The 21,179-nt window shown below is 39.9% G+C and overlaps 1 protein-coding gene across 11 annotated transcripts in view; it reads right to left on the bottom strand.

Moving 5' to 3' along the window:
- The window catches only part of Slc4a4 (solute carrier family 4 (anion exchanger), member 4), a 445,799-nt gene that overhangs the window by 77,292 nt on the left and 347,328 nt on the right, over window positions 1-21,179 (bottom strand). For all 11 annotated transcript variants that reach the window (XM_030254704.1, XM_017320995.2, XM_006535136.4 and 8 more), the window contains 2 exons: window positions 12,932-13,065; window positions 5,763-6,034 (listed from right to left, as the gene is read on the bottom strand). In XM_030254704.1, the coding sequence (XP_030110564.1) occupies window positions 5,763-6,034; window positions 12,932-13,065 (406 nt within the window). The remainder of the gene's footprint in view (window positions 1-5,762; window positions 6,035-12,931; window positions 13,066-21,179) is intronic.

The following is a 21,179-nucleotide window of genomic DNA, read 5'->3' as shown; positions in this document are numbered from 1 at the left end:
CAATTGTGGGAACACGCTAGCTCACAAGTTAATTTAAAAAATATTTAAAGGCCAGGCATTAGTCTTGCATGCCTTTAATCCCAGAATTTAGGAGGCAGGGGCATACAGATTTCTGAGTTCAAGGTCAGCCTGGTCTACAAAGAAAGTTCCTGGACAGCTAGGGCTACACCAAGAAACCCTGTCTCAAAATAATAATAAATTTAAGAACTCAAAAAAATTTTAAGAAATAAAGAAAGGAAGGATGGAAGGAAGGGAAGGAGAGAGAGAGAGAGAGAGAGAGAGAGAGAGAGAGAGAGAGAGAGAGAGAGAGAGAGAGAGAGAAGAAGTTTGAACAGAGGCATTCTGTATGTCTAGACAGTATTGCTCCTAGAAGATCTGGATTATTCAATGAAAATCTCAATGCAGGCACAGGTTACTGTTATCTAAGTTACTGGTCAGAGAGGCCACAAAGGCACTCACACAATACTGGTTATTGCTATTGTTCTTGGTTGCAATGATGGGACGAACCTATTTCTGAAGACACTGCAGGGCATAGAGAAGGCAGTCTAGAAATGATGGACATTTCTTTTCCTGACAACCAGCTTTCATTGTACCTAGAGGTGCGATGCAGGCTGGGGAGAGCAGTGACCTCACCCAGTACCGAACCTTGCATGTTACAGTACAGACAGACCAGGAAAGATGTGACCACTAGGGCAACAGTAGCATGTCTGTTACTGGGAAAAACCAACTGCTTTCTGACTAGGTTTGAGGCCTGCCCCACAGGAAGGAGATCATGCCTAGTCAAAAACCCATGGCCAGGGAAGTCACAGGGGCCAGAGGCAAACCTACTGTTATTGTTTTGCCAAATGGTCACGATGTCAAACTCCCCTCTAAATATGTATGTCTATACAATGTGTGGTATCACTGATAGGTACATCAATATATAGCAGCCATGGCTACCCATGCAAGACTATACCAGTCAAAACTCTAGTGTGGATGAGGAAGGTGCTCACAAGACCCCCAACCATAGCTGAGGATCTATCAGCAGATGTTGGCTGCTGAGGGAAGGAAAGTCTGTTTTCATCTGGGATGTGGCCTCTGTAGGTTGCCCACACTCCAGCAGATGTCTTTCCAGACATGTGCAGCACTAATTGTACTCAATGGGTTATATTTTCAAGAAAGAAGAGGATGAGAAGTTGGCAGAAGGACTAAGTAGGAGAGTCTCGAAGGGTAGAGGCAGGGAAACTTGTGGATATCAAAATATATTTTATTTATATATTATGAAATTCTTGAAGAATAAAGCATAATACATGTATGTACATAATACATAATATGATTCAACAAAATTTAAAACGTTTAAAAAGGCCATAAAGTGTTGTGGACATGAATAGAGTCTTCTTAGAGATTACTGACCCATATTTCCATTTTTGTAAAAATCTCAATTTGCAGGATCACGGCTCCATCTGTGCAGTCGCTGGCTTGTTGTTACATACTGCCCCAGCGTTGAAAAACAAGCGACCTGCCAGTTTAAATATTATTGACTCATTGATTGAATTCTTTTACTAGGAGTGCATGTTGTGATGAAAGACCAGCCTTGTGTTGTTCTTAGAGATCTTAGTTGAGCTGGATGTGCAACTCTCCCTAAGATGCTCTCTCCTTACTTAACGCTCCTTCATTTCACTCTTCAGAAGTAAGGCGTTTATGGCGAGTCTTTGCAGTCTGCTATCACAGCTATAAAGGCTATGGGAAAGTTGGGCAGGAACTATATAAAATTGAGTAGGAACTATATAGTCATGTAGTTCTTTTGTTATTTTCCTTCCTTTTTTTTTTTTTTTTTTTTTTTTTTTTTTTTTGGTTTTTTCGAGGCAGGGTTTCTCTGTGTAGCCTTGGCTGTCCTGGAACTCACTCTGTAAACCAGGCTGGCATCAAACTCAGAAATCCGCCTGCCTCTGCCTCCCAAGTGCTGGGATTAAAGGCGTGCGCCACCACACCGGGCTCCATCCTTTCTTTTTAAAAACTAGGATATCACAGTGTAGTTCTGGCTGGCCGAGAACTAACTACATTTATCAGATTGGCCCTGACATCCTGAAGTTCAGCTGCTTATAGATACCAAGTACTGGGATTAAAGGTGTGTTCCAACATGCCCAGCCTATAGTTATTAACTTGATGGAGCTTAGAAAACATGTAACATTGTTAACAAAAATGCATATATCTTGTGATTTGAATAAGAATGGCTTATATATGTGAATGTTTAGTCATGGGAGTGGCACTATTTGAAAAGGATTAGGACATGTAGCCTTATTGGGGGAAGTGTGTTATTTGGGGTGGGATGTGAGGTTTCAAGAGCCCAAGCCAAGTCCAGAGTTCTTTCAGCCTTCAAATCAGGATGTATCTTAGCTACTTCCCCAGCACCTTCTTGCCTGACAAGATGCTCCTGGCCAATATGACAATGGACTGAGCTTCTGAAACTGTAAGCTACTCCCCAATTAAAAGCTTTCTTTTGTGAGAGTTTCCTTGGTCATGGTCATGTCTTCACAGAAATAGGATAGTGACTAAGACATCTATATGTCCCTTTCCAAACCAGAAGTAGGTTTCCACTCCACAGGTTTAGACCATCAACAGTTCCTGTGTACATTTCATGAGTGCCACCACCACAAAAATAAGTGTAACCAACAATGTGGGAGCAGAATAGCCCGAGTACCCAGTGGTATATGAGGAGAAGGAAAAATGATACATGCTAGCTTCTGGCTTCTTTGTGCTGTCACTCATACCAAAGATCGAACTGTAATGAATAATAGCAACAGTAACAAAGCAGGTAGCATTGAATTACTTATTACATCCTAGAAAACAATCTAAGCACCGTTTTCTGTATTAATTCATTGGAGAAGTTGATACAAGGTTGATACTAGATAGCCCAGGCTAGCTTGGAACTTATATCCTCCTGCCTCTGCCTCCCAAGGTTTGCATGATAGGCATGCACCGCCATATCTGCCTTCTTTAAGACAATTCTTAAAAGGTACTATTATTAACCACATTTTATAGACGAAGGTGAGACCAAGCTAGGTGGTGAGGAAGAACTTGCTGTAGTCATACATTTAGTATCAGGCAACTGGTTCTTAAAACAGGAGAGCTATACTCATGCTTACTAGAGAGAAGGGGAATTGTGGATGTCAGGGCTGGGGCTTCACAGAACCTAAGGGACACAGGTAAAAGGAAGCTATAATCTTGCAGCTTGTACCGGCACTGCATATGTGAAGCCGGCTCAGCCCTTATTGCCAACTCTTCATACAAAGATCCCCCTTGGAAGGGGAATTTCAAAGAAAATCTCCTCCCGTCTCTCTGTTCCCATCCTTCTTTTCTTTCTCTTCTCTCTCCCTCTCCCTCTCCCTCTCTTTATCCTGTCACTGTATCCCCCTTAACCCCAACGTGAGCACATTCACGGATGCTTTCCTCAGTCCTATATCAACTTGTCTTCTACCATCCAACTAGAAGAAATAACGAAAGTTCCTATTAGCCACAGGGGGAATGGGGCTAAGACCAGATCTTTCTTTTGTGCCTGACAGTGTACTGACAAAGCCCCTATTCAGCTTCACAAACACAAAACATTGAGGGGCAATTGTTTTCTTTTTGAAAAGCTTGATGATTGTATACTCAGACTTGTGTAACAAGTCAACTCACAGTTTTGCAGCCTCTTTATACAGGATGTGGAAGAAAGAAGCTCTTGTTCTCAGCCAGTTTGCCCTTGATCTCTTTGCTAAGTTCATTCAGTTACTGACATTGGAGCTGACTGTTTGGGATCTCAGTGTATATTAAAGATTAGGAGAAACATGTAGCCTAATGGACTGAATACCTACTGGGTTCATGGATTTCCATTGGTAGATGGCCATTGCTAGACTATATAGACCATTGTAATAAATCTCACACATCTATATTATTTTATTATATATAATTTATATATATTGAACGTATTAGTTCTGTTTCTCTAGAGAACCCTGACTCATAGGCATACACTACTATGTCCTACACAAACCTCTTTTTAATCTATGAGATAGTTCATGTACTACCACCTTAAGTCTGTTAAAACTATGGAAATCTCATGCTCATCTGAATATTAAAATCTCTATCATATTTCTCTGCCTTGCTCTTAAGAATAGGCTTTATATTAATGTATGTTTATCACCCTCAACCTAGACAAGAAGAGTTGTGGTTGTGAAGTCCTAAATACCCACTCTTCCCATCAGTACTATGGCTAGTTACCCATCAGGTGCTACTCTCTCTTCACCGTGCAGATGAAAATCAATATTCTCAGACTCTCAGAGGATGAGTTACACCAACGGCCTCCCACAGGCACAAAAAAAAACCCTTTAATTTTACATCCATATGCATTTTGTGTCTGGCCCACAGTGCAATCACATTTACTTTACTATGAACAGAAGAAGGCTGAGCCTCAGAATCCAGAAGTGAAAGTGGATATTCCGTGAATATACTTTACATTCATGCTAATCCCACCTCAGGATTCTATTGGACTCCATCCATTAGGCATAACTCAAAAAGTGTGAAATGCATATTAATTTTCACTTTAGGTAACACCAACCTATAACTAACCATAGATCATGGTATCTACAATACTATTGTCATTAAATTGTACAATACAAACACCAACCCATGAATCTATTATAGCAATCTAGAGCATATTGCTCAGAGTGGGTCCTCATAGCCTTGTGCCCTATAAATTAATGAGGATTACTCTAAAAAATATTTCTTATGACTTTGAACACATTTATTAAAAAACCTTATATTGACTTAAGTTTGAATAGATGGATATTAAATTACTAAGATGGATAGTAAATTATAACTTATCACAAGCTTCACTCAAATGTTACCTTAATCTCTTTTGCTTCACAATAAAAATCTGCTACTAGTGTATATGTGAATATATGTATGTGTACATATGTGTGTGTGTGTGTGTATATATATATATGTATATATATATACACATATATATACACACATACTAGTATCAGATTTATATATACATATGTATATATGCAAATATTATACATGTATATAGTATATATGTGTATATGTGTATAAGTACATGCATATGTTTATTAGTTTATATATGTGTATATGCACATATATGTATACATATATATGTTCACATGGCTGCCTGCATCCCTTTCTTCTCAGCTTCTCCTTGGCCTTTCCCTCCTTAATGGCATTGCTCACCAGAATTAAACTAAAAGGTCCCACTTATCCACTAAATGTCTCTAATTTGAACTTCCTTTTTAAATTCCATGACTCAACTTATAAAAACTGAATTAGTATTTCTTTTTTTTCTATAGTTTAAGATAATCTACTTAAACATCATTTAAAAGAAGAGATTCTCATAGCAATCAAGAAACAGTAAAATGTGAATTAGAAGTTCAGAGAATTGGGTTCATCTGATCTTTAGACTCATTATATACATGCCTGAGCCCCCCCCCCAAATTACCTCATAGAACTAAGAATAATGTAGACATCCATTCCTTGTAAGTACTGCAGTTCGAGGTAATCACAAGTACTGAGCTGGCTTTGTTCCCATCCCAGTGATCCTGAAGTTATTGTCTCATTGAATACCATGCTCAGATACCTTATATGTCAAATTCAGTACTATGACTCTTCAGAGAAAATCAGGTAAGATCCTTTCAAAGAAACATTACACTGTACTGCAACTGTGCAAACAGGAGCTCACAGCTTCCTCCACAGAGCATCAGGGCAAGCGCGACCCAAGTTCTCCTTACCTGGGTCGGGTGGCAGGCAAGCACAAGAGAAGTGAGTATTGTAACCCACTTTGAAGTCAGAGTTGATGGGATAGTAATCTGCTAGCTTGATCATCTTCTTGAAAGCATCATAGATGAAGATGAAGCTGATGAGAGAGGAGAAACCTTCTTCTGTGAAACGGGTGAAGTACTGAACCAGGAAGCTCGCATCAGTGGCCACCAGGACAAGACACATGAAGGCTGACCACAGGCCAATCCAAAGACGAAACTCCAAGTAGTCAAAATTATGGTCCCTGGGAGGAAAAAACAAACAAACAAAACCAAACAGTTGTTTTGACTGTTCCTCCAGGAAAAATATGCAGAATATAAACCAACTAAAATGCCTTTAAAATGCAAGATCACTTTCAGATACTCTGTATATAAAAGCTAATTTTTATCCAGAAAATTTTAAGGATTTGGTTATATGATATTACTATGCTACTTTTAGGAACTACTCTAAAAGGTTTTACTGGGGGTGGGGGTCACTAATTATTGCTTTCAATAATAACTTCTGAGGTGGAAGCTCTCCTCCTGCCCCCACTGCTAGCTGGCTATCATAGAACTGAAACGTACAATGCAGGCTACTGAGTACAGAACTGTATCCACGCTCTTATCAACATTGAACCCAATAAACTAAAATACCAACTTAACAAACAGATAGATAGATAGATAGATAGATAGATAGATAGATAGATAGATAGATAGATAGACAGACAGATAGACAGACATAGTTGTGTAACAGTGGCCTGACTGTTTTAAATCAAACCAATTACTTTCTGATTGGAGTTGAGGGCTGCTGTACCAGAGGAATCCTGTGCTTGGTACTATAAATCTGCTAAAAATGCATGACTGGGGAGGTCCCGGGGCCTAGGCAGGAATTTAATATTGCTGTCTAGTTAAACAGGTACAGTATAAAAATGACTACTAAATACTAATGTTTACAGACAAATGTACCTTTACTTACATAAGAAAGTCTCTCTTCCTAGTGAGTGACATTGAAGCCAGAGGCTTTGAATTCTCAAGATGTTGATTATAAGTGATGACTGACTGCTCAGCCCTACACAGATACTTATATTTATCTCTTGATACCTATTTCTTGCAATGTTCAAGGAGTTTTCTAGCAAAGGGGCCACAAGGAATATAAGAGACAAAAGATATCTGTACCATATTTAGGGGAAGACAAAAATTACAATCACAAACTTCCACAGTTGCTCTTTATTACACTAGGTTTATTAAAAAATGAGATCACCAATAGTCAAGCATTGGTAGGGAACAGGTTCACGGAGTCCAGCAACTCAAGGATTACCTATTAGCTGTAGGTAGATTCTGGCAGACAGGAAGTTATTGCCTTCACTTGCCTACCTACTAGCAAACCTACCTAATGAAAAATACCAAGTATGGTCACACAAAAGACCCTGGTTTTACTAAGTGGGTCACAAAACACTAAAAAGGCTATCAGTCTCAGAAAAAGACTTCTAGGGATGAAAAGAGGGTTCATAGGGATGAAGGGGAGATAAGAGAGAGTATAACCATGCTGCATGTATGAAATTGTTAAAGAATAAGCTTAAATTTAAAAGGGAAAAGTTCTTAAAATTGGTATTTATGAAGTGTACAAAGTAAACTACTTAAAAGATGCCAGGTGTGTAAGGGGAACTATACTGGTTAGTGCCCTGGTTAATGAAGATAACAGGAACATTAGTATGTAGTGTGTGCTTAACTAAGATCTGTCTTCAAAGAAAGGAGACAAAATGATAAAGACAGTTATAATGTAAAATGCTAAGTGATGGTATCATGAGAGAAGAGAGTAAGTAACTTTGGGAGGGAATGAAGTTGCCGAAAGGACATCAAGGTTTTTGAGAATATGTAAAAAGGAATGTTTCAGACTAAGAAAAGTAAGGTCAGGAAGTGGAAGAGTAGTCTAAAAGATATGTAGTCTAAGGTACTCTGCAATGTGCACTCTGAACAAAGTATCACTCAGAAGAGGAGAGAGGAGGGGAAATATAGGCTGTTATCAGATCAAAAGAGTTTGCCCTGCCAAGATGCAGCCAAACACTACTGGTTCTCATCTGAGTGCCCACAGAGAGGATATCCTTTACCATCACTGTGTGTGAAGTATCTGTGTCTTCCTTGTTCTGCCTGGGCTTGTTCCATAGAAGCCTTATAGTGGACCATCATCATCATCACCATCATCATCATCACCATCATCATCATCATCACCACCATCATCATCATCATCTAAATTAGACTACTATCTTTCAGTGCTCTGCCTATTTCTTCTAGGTGAAGATTGATAGAAAATGATGGGTAAAGTATTGATACTTCATGACTGTGTATTGGTTACCTTTTAATAAAGTAGAAAGTGAGAGGTTTTTTAATGATTGTTAATTTGTAAATTTGTCATTTTATTTCATAACGTGATGAGAGCGAAGATAGAATCTAAGAACCAAGGATCCTGCATACTTGACAATCTTAGCCTTGTTTCTAGACAACGGGTTTCTGATAACTGTTAGCCACTGTCTGAACACCTTCCCAAAGGCATCGTATTGCCTTGTTTCCTATCATCAACTCAGTTTGAGCAGCTAAATCTTTGCCCAATAAGAACCTCTGAACTCACTCATTTACTGATATCTATCTACTTGAGTATTTGCCCTACTCAAAGCAATTTTCCACAAGGGAGCCAATATGATCTTTTAAGGGCTGATCATATACCTCAGCTGAAACATTCCAATGACTTCCCAACTGCTCATAGAAGAGAATTCTACTCCTCTACCCAGAACAACACTTTGCTCATTAAAAAGTGACTAATACATTCATTATAGATGTAGGAGAGCAAGCCTGTAGCTCATGTCTTGACTACGACAGTGACTGGCAGTGGCCTGGGAGTTACTACATAGAGCTAGGGAATAATTATAGAATACTGGATTTTGAAGTTTCTTACATACGGATATAGTTAATTTTCTGTCACCTTAACAGGGATACAGAGCCCACAGATATATGGCAAAACAGTACTGTGTGTTGCCACAAGTCTATTTCTAGAGAGATTAACATTTAAATGCATGGACTTCAGGTAAATGTGGATAGGCTACATCCCTTTAGGAGAAAAGTAGAATAGAGAAAAAAAATGGAAATTATGAACTTTAGTGTGATTTATGTTCTATAGATTTTCAGAGATATTTCAACAACAGCTCTACCTTCTATTCCAGTCCTGTATGTATCTACAGCTCTTACTGCTTAATGCCATGCACGTCTGTGTAAACTCTACTGCTTAATGCTATGTCTGTGTAAGTTAAGCAGACTGCAGGGGGTAAAAATGCCCTAAGAATTGAGAGAGTTCACGTTATCACATGAGATAGCTCCAAAACTAGTGTTAAGGAATATTTTGCTACCCTTTGAGCCAAACAGCTTTTTTTCTTAAAAGTTTAAAACTTCCCTAACAAGATTTTAAAAAATATATAGAATGATCTTTTTCTTTTTCGTTGGTTGGTTGGTTTTTCTGTTTTGCTTTTGAGATAGGGGCTCACTCAATAGTTCATCCTTAATCATCAGGGAAATGCAAATCAAAACAACCCTGAGATTCCACCTCACACCAGTCAGAATGGCTAAGATCAAAAATTCAGGTGACAGCAGATGCTGGCAAGGATGTGGAGAAAGAGGAACACTCCTCCATTGTTGGTGGGATTGCAAGCTTGTACAACCACTCTGGAAATCAGTCTGGTGGTTCCTCAGAAAATTGGACATTGTACTACCAGAGGATCCCGCAATACCTCTCCTGAGCATATATCCAGAAGATGTTCCAACCGGTAAGAAGGACACATGCTCCACTATGTTCATAGCAGCCTTATTTATAATAGCCAGAAGCTGGAAAGAACCAGATGCCCCTCAACAGAGGAATGGATACAGAAAATGTGGTACATTTACACAATGGAGTACTATTCAGCTATTAAAAAGAATGAATTTGTGAAATTCCTAGGCAAATGGATAGACCTGGAGGGCATCATCCTGAGTGAGGTAACCCAATCACAAAGGAACTCACACAATATGTACTCACTGATAAGTGATATTAGCCCAGAAACTTAGGATACCCAAGATATAAGATACAATTTGCTAAACACATGAAACTCAAGAAGAACAAAGACCAAAGTGTGAACACTTTGCCCCTTCTTAGAATTGGGAAGAGTGGGTGGGGGACTTTTGGGATAGCATTGGAAATGTAAATGAAATAAATACCTAATTAAAAAAACAAAATAAAAAATAGTTCAGGCTTGCATGGAACTGAATATTCAACTCAATATACAGGGCTGGCTTTGCAGTGAGAGCACTTCCTTTGCCTGTCTTCCACATAGTAAAATCATTGGCACTCCCTACCATGCGCAGACTGAAAGCTAAGGCACTCCAGATTTGTTCCAAGAATGCTAGAAGTTGTTACTGAATTGATGCTTGCAAGAGAGGCTAAGAGACAAATCCATTAATTGTTAGCAATTAAAACATCATGAGTTTGAACACAAAGGACAAAGGCACATCCAAGCTTAAATCTTAGAACCTAAATAGTATACACCAAACTCACTATTCAAAGAGACTTTCAAACCGCCGGCATAGTTCAGTGAGAATGAACTCAAGTAAACTAAAACAACAGCACTGCTGTGAACCCACAACGTTACAGTTTCAAGAAGAACTAGAAGATGAGAACCTTAGTAGAAGGCCAATTGGTAATCGGTGATGACTACTCTGGTCCGGTCCTGCGAAACAAGGACTCAACTACAGCTCCCGAAAGGGAAAAATATGTTGGGGCAAAGCTGGGCAAGATGAATTAACAGTCTCTTGACTGGACAGGCATCTTGAATCTTTGGTGGACTGAAGAGGAAATGACCAAATGGAGACTGGACTGGACTTCCAAGACACACTAGGAAGCTTTTTTTCCATGGAGCATCTGAAGCCTGATAGCGGTCAAAGCAGCTTTGGGAAACAGTGTGCCACAAAGTACTGTGTGTCCTGAGGAAATATCAGTGTTATGGGGATTCTAAGAGAAGTAAAGGAATAAATTAACAGCATGGTGAATAAAAGTACCATTTGTCACATAATAGGCGACGTTGGGTTTAAGGCAGTTTTGCAAATGTTTCTAGTTGCTTTACAACTGTTTTCAAATAAATTGCTGGAAACTATGTAACAGAACCAATTATGATGAAACAGAAGGGAAAGTGAGAAAGGAACTCGCTTGGTGGAAGGAAATACTCTGTAGCCTACAGTAAGTAAAACAAACCAAGGCACAGACACTTTCTGTAGATTCAGACTCTGATCACATTGCATCCAATAAATCTCGCGGCAAGCCTCTGTCTGTTTGTTCCTGTTTATAGTGCACACTTGTTTAATCTTCCCATGAAGCCTTTCTTGTCTCACAAAATGTTTTCTTAAACATATAAAAACTGTTTGACTCTCTCTGTAAACTGACATGAATAAAATTCTTTCCATGTCCTTCTCAGGATTATGGTGGAGGAGAAATTCACAATAATGATCTACAGAAACGTCACAGTTCTATTTAAATATTGCAACTTCAAGTGCTCAGAAGGCTTTCACTGATGTTCTCTGCCCAGTTATTATTGTTTAAAATAATTTAAAAAAGAGGTTTTGACCCCGCATTGTCTCATTTAACTTAGGACCAATTTCAATGGCACACACAATTTCAAAAATTCTGTGAGAGCCGTTAAGTCTACAAGTACTGTTATGGTTTGGTTTGATATGAAATGTGCCCCCCACCCTCCCCCGCCAGGGTTGTGGGTTCGAATACACATGATCGCCAGCTGGTAGTACTATATGGGAAAGGTATGGGAGTTTCAGAAGGCAGAAGCCTGCTGGAGGAAGTACAACCCTGGAGGTTAGCTTTGAGGTAGTATGGCCTGGCCCCATTTCCTGTTTTTTCTTGTCTTCCTGACTGCCAAGCCCCCCTCACACTTCTTTTAGCCATGTTTGCCTAGCAGTGAACTGTAAGTCACATAAACCCTTTCTCCTCTGAGTTGCAGTTTGTCAGAGTATCGTAGAACAGCAACAGAGAAGTAACGAAGGCAGTTACTGGGTAGACACTGGCTGTTCTAAAATTAAAATCTTGCAATAGGCAACAATAGACAATATAGAAATTCTACAAGGGAATGGCCACAGGACACATCAGACCATGATCTAAGCACTGAGACCATGCAGTAAAGGCAACCCTGTCCTAGAAGTCTAGCAAACACAGCAGAGATAGACAAGAATACCCAATTTTACTTTGAATCTATTCCTGTGTACACACACACAAAACAAATAATTTCCCTATCTCAATTACCCACCCCACCCCCATTTAAAATGATTCATCAATTTCTAAATGAAAATATTGGCATCACTACTATCCATCTGAGTTCTAGATGCTCTGCCCACAGTGAAGAACAGGGGAACCCCCAGAAGAACATTCCGTTTCTTTCATGAATGGACCAGACAACCTAGCATAAGTCATTTGGTTTCTTCACTGTTCCAGTATCATGACAGAAAAGGGCATTTTAAAGTGGGACCCAAGGAAAAATAAAATTAACAGGCTATTCACAAAATCCTAACTCCCCCTCCCCTTAAAAAGGCAGTGCAGATCCACTCAGAGCTAACTAGAGCAGGAAGCCATTATCAATCTTGGGCTTTGAAAGGTCACACAAGGAATGGAGTTACAAGAGCCTGGTGAGCTAAAACTAGGCTAGGCAGGCCACCTGACAGAGGCCAGTGTCAGGAAGCAAGCCAGGCTGCTGTGTTGAAAGCAGGGGGTGATGGGAGAACATGACATCCTGAAACTTTGCTCTCTCTTCATTATCTAAACCAGCAGGAAGCCCTGGAGGGCAAAGAAATCTGGGGCTTTTTAATCCTTGGGAGTCAGCCCTTAGGACATAAAACAAGCCTACAAGGAAGGAGTGAGCAGAAAGTACAACAGATGGGCCTCTTGAAATGATTGTAAACTAAGCTCTGGACAACTTAATCATTAAGGCACGTTTGACTTCCAAATCTTATCGCTCCAGTATTTTGGCAGCTTCTTGGATTTATTTCAGGGCTACTTTGTGCTTCCTCCAGATGGAACAACATAGGAGATCAAATAACCATACAGGCAGGCAGGCAGGCAGACAGACAGACAGACAGATACATACTTGCTGAAGTTAAAAAGAAGCCTCTCAAACACCAACACTGGTCCCGTGCTGCTCAAGATGGTAAGCGGTTGACCCGCAAAAAGGCAGAAGATGGCTCCGGAGACAGCAGTGCCCAGGAAACTCTCCAACACACCCTAAAAGAAAGAACATGCAGGTGGTAAAGCAAAAGCAAACCGAAGAGCCCATATCTCTTCTTCCTATTTGTGATGTCAGCCAAAGAATGAAGCTGTGTATGTTATAGCACACTCCCTAGCAAATAAAACAAGAGTCCATGAAATAGCACCACAGGTCTTTGCACACATAACATAAATCTTCCCTGTTGCAAGAGTTGATGGTTCCACAATGCAGCAATGACTGAGACAACGGGTATCCAGGAGGGAACAGCATCCCTGACCATTACTTAAAAGACTTACTGAGGTACCCGTCAATAAAAATCATACTCTATAAACCCACCAAATAGAGGAATTGATTCAGCTATTTTTTTAATCTATTTTTTCCCTTTTGTTTCTTCATTGTTTGCTTTAGTGCCATTATAACTTGCACTTAGTCAGTACTTTTGAGTAAGTACAATCTAAGCAAAAAGCCCCTTTTTTTTCCTAACAGAGAATATTTGAAAGGTGGAGGCTGAGAATGAAGGGGACAAAGACAGCGATGCCATTTTAACAATTATTTCATGTCTGTTTTCATTTTATATGTGTATACACACATTTTGATTATATCTATCCCATTTCACCATACTGAATCTCTCCTAGACACCAGCAGCCTCCATAACACCTCCCAACTTAATATCCCCTCTCTTCTTTTTCTCTTCATAACCCACTAAGTCCAGTACGTGTTGCATATGTGTTCGTGAATATAAAGGGCTATCTACTGGAATATGAGCAACCTTGCAGAGGCCACATTCCAGAGGAAAACTGACTCTTCCTCCCCCAGAAACCATTAACTGCCAATAACTCTCAGTTGGCCATTTGCAATTTAAGCCACCAATTGTAAAAAAAAAAAGTAAAAAAAAAATTGCTGATGTTGCTGCTGCTGCTGCTGCTGCTGCTGCTGCTGCTGCTGGACAATGACGATTGTCATTCAGTGCCAACACATATTCCAATGCAAACTGCACAAAAACTTCAAGAAACTTTATAGTCAGAGACAATAACTGTGCAGAGACATATATCTAGCTAAAGCTTTTATTGACATCTTTGAACATGAACTCATTCTTTTCCTTTAGCACAACAGGAAGCAATATACAAAAGAATCACTAACTTACAAAACGACCTCCCTTAATCATGTTGTGGAGAGTACAGAATCTGGCAGGAGCGATGGACAAGCCTGAAAGGGTCCCCTGTGCCCCCATATAATACTGCCCTGATTTCTTGCTTGTTGACATTGTGACATTCAGGTGAGTTAAGCGATGTGCCTGCACTGTGGATAAGAGCTATTGGATGTGTGTGCCCATCTAACCACACATCACTCTTTGCAAGTATTAAAAGTGTGGGAAATCCTAGATAGGGAAATTGCCAGAAAAGCTAAGAATTTTAAATGATTCTATTGACCAGATGACCCACTTACAAGGTAGTATAAAATGTGTCATTTATGACACAGTCTAAGTGTATTTAATAGACAAAGAGACTGTATCCTACTCCATCAAACACAAAGAACCCCTATGTCCGTAGCATAGGACCAAAACACGGCTCAGGCTGGGCGTAAGGCAGGGTGTAAAATCGGAAAGGAGGAAGTAGAGATTTCCGATCCTCCGCTTGGCTTGACAGAGCCATCAATCTCTGGGAGGACAGGGACAGAGTCTCCTTGCATCTTCTGTTTCTCCTCCCATCCTGCTGCCCACCATCCCTCCACGAGCTTTGCAGGCTCTCAGCTAGTGCTGAAGGAACCAAAGACACACCCAAGTGACACCCTAGGTCTCCTTATCAAAGGTCAAGAGCCCTGGCTGCTCATTTAGTAATGACGGCAACCCGTTTCTTCCAGAAAACCACGGTGATTTATGGAAGCCACGTGATGACTCAAAGGCAGATTATTTTTATTGCAGTGCTTGAGCCCTCCGTAAGTGCTAGTTTTCCATTCTGTGGCTGACAATTCTGAAGCAGAGACAGGTGATTCATTACACACACTGCACTGGAAACTTGCTTACACCGAGAGAGGCTTCCAGCAGTTCTGAGAAAAGAACCATTTTCACCACATTTTGATAGGTTCCTCTTCACGACCCAGATTTATTTATTTTCTTAAATAATCCGAGGCAATGAATAACGTTAACTGTAACTAGAGGTCAGTGGAACTTACAAAACAAATCACTGTAAACACCTTTTCAGATTTATCCTATCCAGTGTTTGCCACTACTGAATTTTAAAAGAGAGCTTCTTTGAGTCATGTCTTGTCAACAGTCATGAGTCTTAGAGATACTTCCACATCTGACTTCTAGAAGGAAAGAATTTCCTAGCACTTTACAAAGGTGCAGTTGGCAGGGCTTGGGGGCATGGTACAAGAGGGGACACAGACTGTCCTGACACTCTTGGTTGGCCTTCCTCCTTACACCCTTACTATGAGAGGATTCCTACAAGGAACCAGTAGTAGAGGCAGACAGCTGGCAATCAGGAAATCCAGAGTCTAGACTGTTCTGCCATGAGAGACCCAACGATCTTCAGAATGTCACTTCACTTCTTTCAAGTAATAAAATAAAAGGTGACAGAGCAGAGAAATGGCTTCTGCATTCACAGTCTCCAGGTGCCTTAGAGGCTATATCGAAGTTGTAGTGTAACCTCTAATCTGGATGTTAGATCAGGCAGAATATGGGACATGCCTAGCACAGTCTCTGGTGGCTAAAAGCTTTGTGAATAGCAGCAGCCTCTCATATGCAACATGCTTATTTGGATACAAGATAAAGAAATGGGGCTTGCTGATCCCTAAGTTCTCAGCCAGCTGGCTCAGCACCTTGCAGACATAGGGCTATGTGAGCTTACATCAGCTCCACTAGTCACTGCCCTAGAGCCAAGCATCTCTCTGCCAAACCTATGGCTGCCTCGCTGGATCATTACTTGGATCAGAGCAGTGGTTCTCAACTTTCCTGATGCTGAAACCCTTTAATACAGTTCCTCATGCTGTGGCGACTCCCTGCCCCAACCATACAATTGTTTTGTTACTACTTCATAACTGTAATGTTGCCACTGTTATGTCCTGTAATGAATATGCAGGATGCAGAGGAGGAGGAAGAAGAAGAAAAGTGGAGCAGAAGCACATGGCCTGGAGAAACTGCAAGTTCTAGATGTGGAAGATGGTAGTGTAGCGGTAGATCTGCCCAATCTAAGCACACAACATGTATTCATATTAATTGAGTCGTGTTTTCATTGCCGGGGCATATTTGGATTGGAGATTTACGGCAACAATCTGATATGTAGGCTATCTGATACACAACCCTCAAAGGGGTCATGACCCACAGGCTGCGAACTGATGGATTAAATGGAAAAGAACTCCCAGCACAGTGGAACATGAAGTAGATATGTAAGATTAGGTCTCTTCCCTGTGCCTTCTCGCCCCCTTCATCACACTCAGGACTTATTACTTCTTTTACCTTCAAAACAGGAAGAAGGAAGGCTGGAAGGACTGGCTTAAATAGAGATGAGTCCTTAGTAGGGCGGGGCAGGGTCTCTTGAATTCTGCATTAAAATATAGATACCTTGGGGGCAACACTATGGCCTAAAGAGTTAATTCTTACATTAAAATGGATGCTTCTAACCAAAAACAAAACCATCTATTTATGTTACAGGATCCAAATCAAAACTCTCACACAAAACAACTTGCAACTGTTTCTCTGCTTGCATGAGGGTGTGAAATTTAACCCAAGATAGCCTCTGCTTCTCAAAACAGCCAGAAAAAGTAGAACGTGTCTCAAACCTTCAAAATCAAGCATACAGAAATATAAACCATAGGAGGAAGAGTCAAAAGAAATGTTCAAATGCAGCTGAGTTGAAAGGTCAGCATTTCGTGACTTTAAACTACTGTGAGTGGCACTATCCCCATGGCAACGTAAAGCAAGGGCTCAGGAGAGTTGGACATTAGACATTAAAGATGCCTTGACCTCATGGTAATATATCTTGACATGACACCACAAAATAACGTTTGTGACTTAATATCCTGTTTTAGTGAGGACCATATTGTTTTGGTTCACAATTGTTAGCCTGTAAAAGAGGGCTTGCTTGGCAGCCATAAGAGAAAGGGAAGAAACAGCATAAAGGCTAAGAAAAACACCAGATTTTCAGTTTCTTAGACAATTTGCAAACTAGTAGAACTTAGAAAATATTTCAGTTGTATTCAATGACAGTGCTATTCACCAATATCACTGTGATATGATAAGCTTTAAATTTTTTTCTTTTATTTTCTATTCATAAAGAGAAAATTTAGCTCATGTTTGGGATGAGTTATATGAACGGTACAGCCTGCCGAATAATAAAATTGAATTTATGTAGATGAGTCCTTGAATCTGAAGTTTAGCCAAGGAAAAGAAACCAAGCAGCTGATGCCACAAGAAACAGTAAGGCAAATCCAGCTCAACTGCAATGTTTACTGGTGTGTGTGTGTGTGTGTGTGTGTGTGTGTGTGTGTTGAAGCAAAGGTCTTGGTTTGTAGCTCAGCCTGACTTCATTGTTGTCTAGGCTGAAATCAATCTCATGCCTACCTTCACCTTCTGAGTGCTGAGACCTGTATGGATTTTAATGTCGTGTCCCAGCAGAAGCTAAATCCTATTATTAAAAGTAAGTTAAGAATGACACAGTGGGACGGGAGAAGCAGCCCAGCAGTTAAGAACACACATTTGCTTCTGCAGAAAGCCTGGATTCAATTCCCAGAACCCACACGGTGCCTCACGACTTTCTGTAACTCCAGTTTCAGTGGGTAAGAAATACCCCCCCCCCCGGCCTCTGCAGACACTGGGCACACGTAGGATCACACACACACACACACACACACACACACACACACACATTAAAAATAAAGAAAAAAAATTTAAGGAAAGAAAGAATGCAAGTATTGAGGTCAAATTCAGGTCACATGAGAATTATTTGAGAAAGTTCATATGTGTTGATTTGTTTGTTATATACTCATCCTTCATATTCACACAGAGCAGTTAAGTAGGTATCTCTGCAAAACGACAGGAGATGAAGCCTAGAGAATGAATTTTCAGAGCTCCCAGGTGATTCTCCTGAGGTCCAAGTTTGAGGTACACCCATTGGACATCTCCCTTCCTCCTTCACAAGAGAGTAAGAGCTGGTTACTCGCACCACACATCCACAATGGGGGAAGGGTGGCTGCAGAGCCTTTGTTTTTAATCCCACAATGAGGCACTTCACCCTCTGTCCTGGACAAAGGAAGCACCCAAGATCAGCATGGTCATGCCCCCTGCTGTTATGCTTGTCATAAACAAGATTTCAGGTCACACTGGCAGCAGGAACTAAATAATCAGGGAAGTCAAACTATATCTCTGAGAAAAAAACCGTGAGCCCAGGACATCAGCAAGAGAGTTTGAACTCTCGGGGAATAGAATGAGGGGCAAGATAGAGACGCCTTCTGTTCTTTGAAGAGCTGTGAACATGTATGTGAAACACCCAATTCTAGTCTAACACTACACAAAAAAATCAATTCCAGATGTACAAAACAATTAAACGAGAACATAAAAGAGCTGAAGTATGTGGGGAAATATTTTTCTAATCTTTGGGAGGGGAAGCCTCTTTAAATATAGCGTGCAAACAAGAAACAAGGGCAGGGGAAGGCTTGAGTGCTAAAGTTAAAATCTGTACAGCCAGAGACGCCACACATACAGTTAAAAGACATAGTGGCATTAGAAAAACACTTAGTAAATCTTTGCCAAATAAGTAAAGGAAAACACCATTATTATACAGGGAGTTAAGAAGAGAAATTAAATGTCTCCAAAGGAGAATATAGCAAGAATACAAGCACAGGGAAGGATGGACGGTCGGTGTCAATGTGGACGAATACCCAGGCTCATTAAAACAACAGGAGTGAGAGCAAATCAAAGCAAGCCATTCTTTTTCAATACACAGCATAACGAAAGTGAGAATCTAGGGTGAAAAGGTGGGCAAGTGGGAACTCCTGCCCACTACTGGTAGAAATATGAATTAGGATAATCTTTGTGAGTATGATTTGAAATAAATAACAACTATAATCAATATATTGCACAATAATTTTGCTAGGGACTTACCTTAGGGAGAAAATTATAAACAATAAATATATAGTTGATGATCACAGTATTCTTTATAAAAGAGAAAAGTGGGACAAACTGAGAATATAAGTTTATTAAATAAATTATAGTGCATATATCATGTGATAGCCACTAGAATTATGTTAAAGAACCTATTAAAGTAGGAAATGCCCACAAAATATGAATATATAACCTCATTTACATAATATCCTACATGTTTATCTACCTGTGAATGTATATTTTGCAATATGTATGAAAAGATATAATGAAAATGTCATATTGGAGAAGCTATTTTCAAAATAGCCATAAGCTAAAAATGATACATTTTTACTTTAGCATCATTTGTGATGCCCTATCTTATCCAAATGGCTTTAATTTTCTGATCATCAAACAAACAAAGCTGACAAAATCTTTCTAATAAAAAAGTACCAATGACTTGACTTCTGTCAATTAAACTTAACTCAGAACTGATAAAGCAAGATTTGCATGTGGAGCCGTGTGTGTTCACTCATGCTATGTGCAGGTAAGTGGAGTGTGCGTGTGTTTATGTATATACACATGTGGGGGGGGCAAGGTTGTCATCAGGAGTCTTCATTGATTATCCACTACCTTATATATTGAGGAAACAACTCTCAACTGTGCCCAGACCTCACAAGTATAGTTACTCTAGCTAGCAAGCTTGCTCGAGGGATATCCTGTCTCTGCCCCCCAGATTGCCATCATTACAGGGGATCTGCCATGCCCTCCAGCATCTATGTGTGGGGATCAGCAGCTCTTGAGATCTCAACTGCAGCTCTCAACACTCTCAAGACACACACTTTAGCCACCGAGACATCTTCTTAGCCTGTGAAACATGTTTTGAAAGCTAACAGTTCCTTTCTAGACCCTTGTAAGCAAGATGGATTTCTTCCTCTGTCACTAAACAGGCTTGCTTTCTTGGGCTGACCAAAATATCTGCTTCGCATGTGGAAGCTACAATATGCTGCTATATGGGTTAATAAGTTTTTGTGTTTCCTACTTCTAAAGGAAAAGCATTTCAGTGCCAAAGAGCAACAGTCAGACAGCCCAATATTATTGTCTATTTCTCAGTAAATTATCAGTTCATGCCAATCCCACTGCTGCAAGCTATACATGACAGGCAGTGCAAAGAAGCACCTTTCTCACCGACACAGAAAGGACACTTTTCCAACTTGAGCAGATTGGTGAAAATCTCTCAGCACAGCAGAATGTTAAAATAAAGCCTCAAATTTGGAGATGCCAGCTAAAAATGTTCCTTATTATGAGACAAGTTCTCTTAAAATGTGCTCTGTTAGGCTCCATAAATATCACGAATTTCACAGAATGCTAAAAATCTTACTGCACTCTTTTGCTGAAAGGTTTGTGAAAATAGGATTATATTTACTCCTGAAAAAAAACTTAAGATGGCTTTCTTCACTCTAGACTATGCTTAGTCATTCACAATCAAAAGTACACTTCCATTAAAATATGTTCTCTGTATGCTAGAGAAGAACAATTCTTAAATAACACAGGGCCTGCCACCAAGCCTCCTCGAAGATTCCTTACTCTAACACCCTCCTCAAAATTTAAGTTATTACTCATTGTGTTAGCAAAGAAGTATTTTCTTTATAGGACTACCAACTGAGCCTAGGGCTTTCTCCAATGTTAATCAAGTGCTCTACCACTGAACTATTCCTTCAACTCTTCGTTTACTTTTATATTAAGGTAGAGTCTTATTAAGTTGCTCAGGCTGTCCTTGAACTTGAAATCCTCCTGCCTCAGCCTCCTGAGTAGCTAGAATCACATCCCTGTGCCATCAGGCCCAACTCCATATAATAGCTCTGAAAATGAAAAATGCTTAACTGTAATAAATAGTGGACTGTATATATATATTAAAGATAAATTTTAAGTATCTAAATAAGCAGAAAAATATACTTGTTTGGTAACCAAGAATGTAAATATGATATCAGCATGAATGGTGTCATGGTTTAATTATGGAGGGGATAAGATTTCAGAACAGTGAGGCCGAAAACC

Source organism: Mus musculus, chromosome 5 (genome assembly GCF_000001635.26).
Source record: "Mus musculus strain C57BL/6J chromosome 5, GRCm38.p6 C57BL/6J".
NCBI lineage: Eukaryota > Metazoa > Chordata > Mammalia > Rodentia > Muridae > Mus > Mus musculus.
This window is presented reverse-complemented; position numbering and strand designations above follow the sequence as displayed.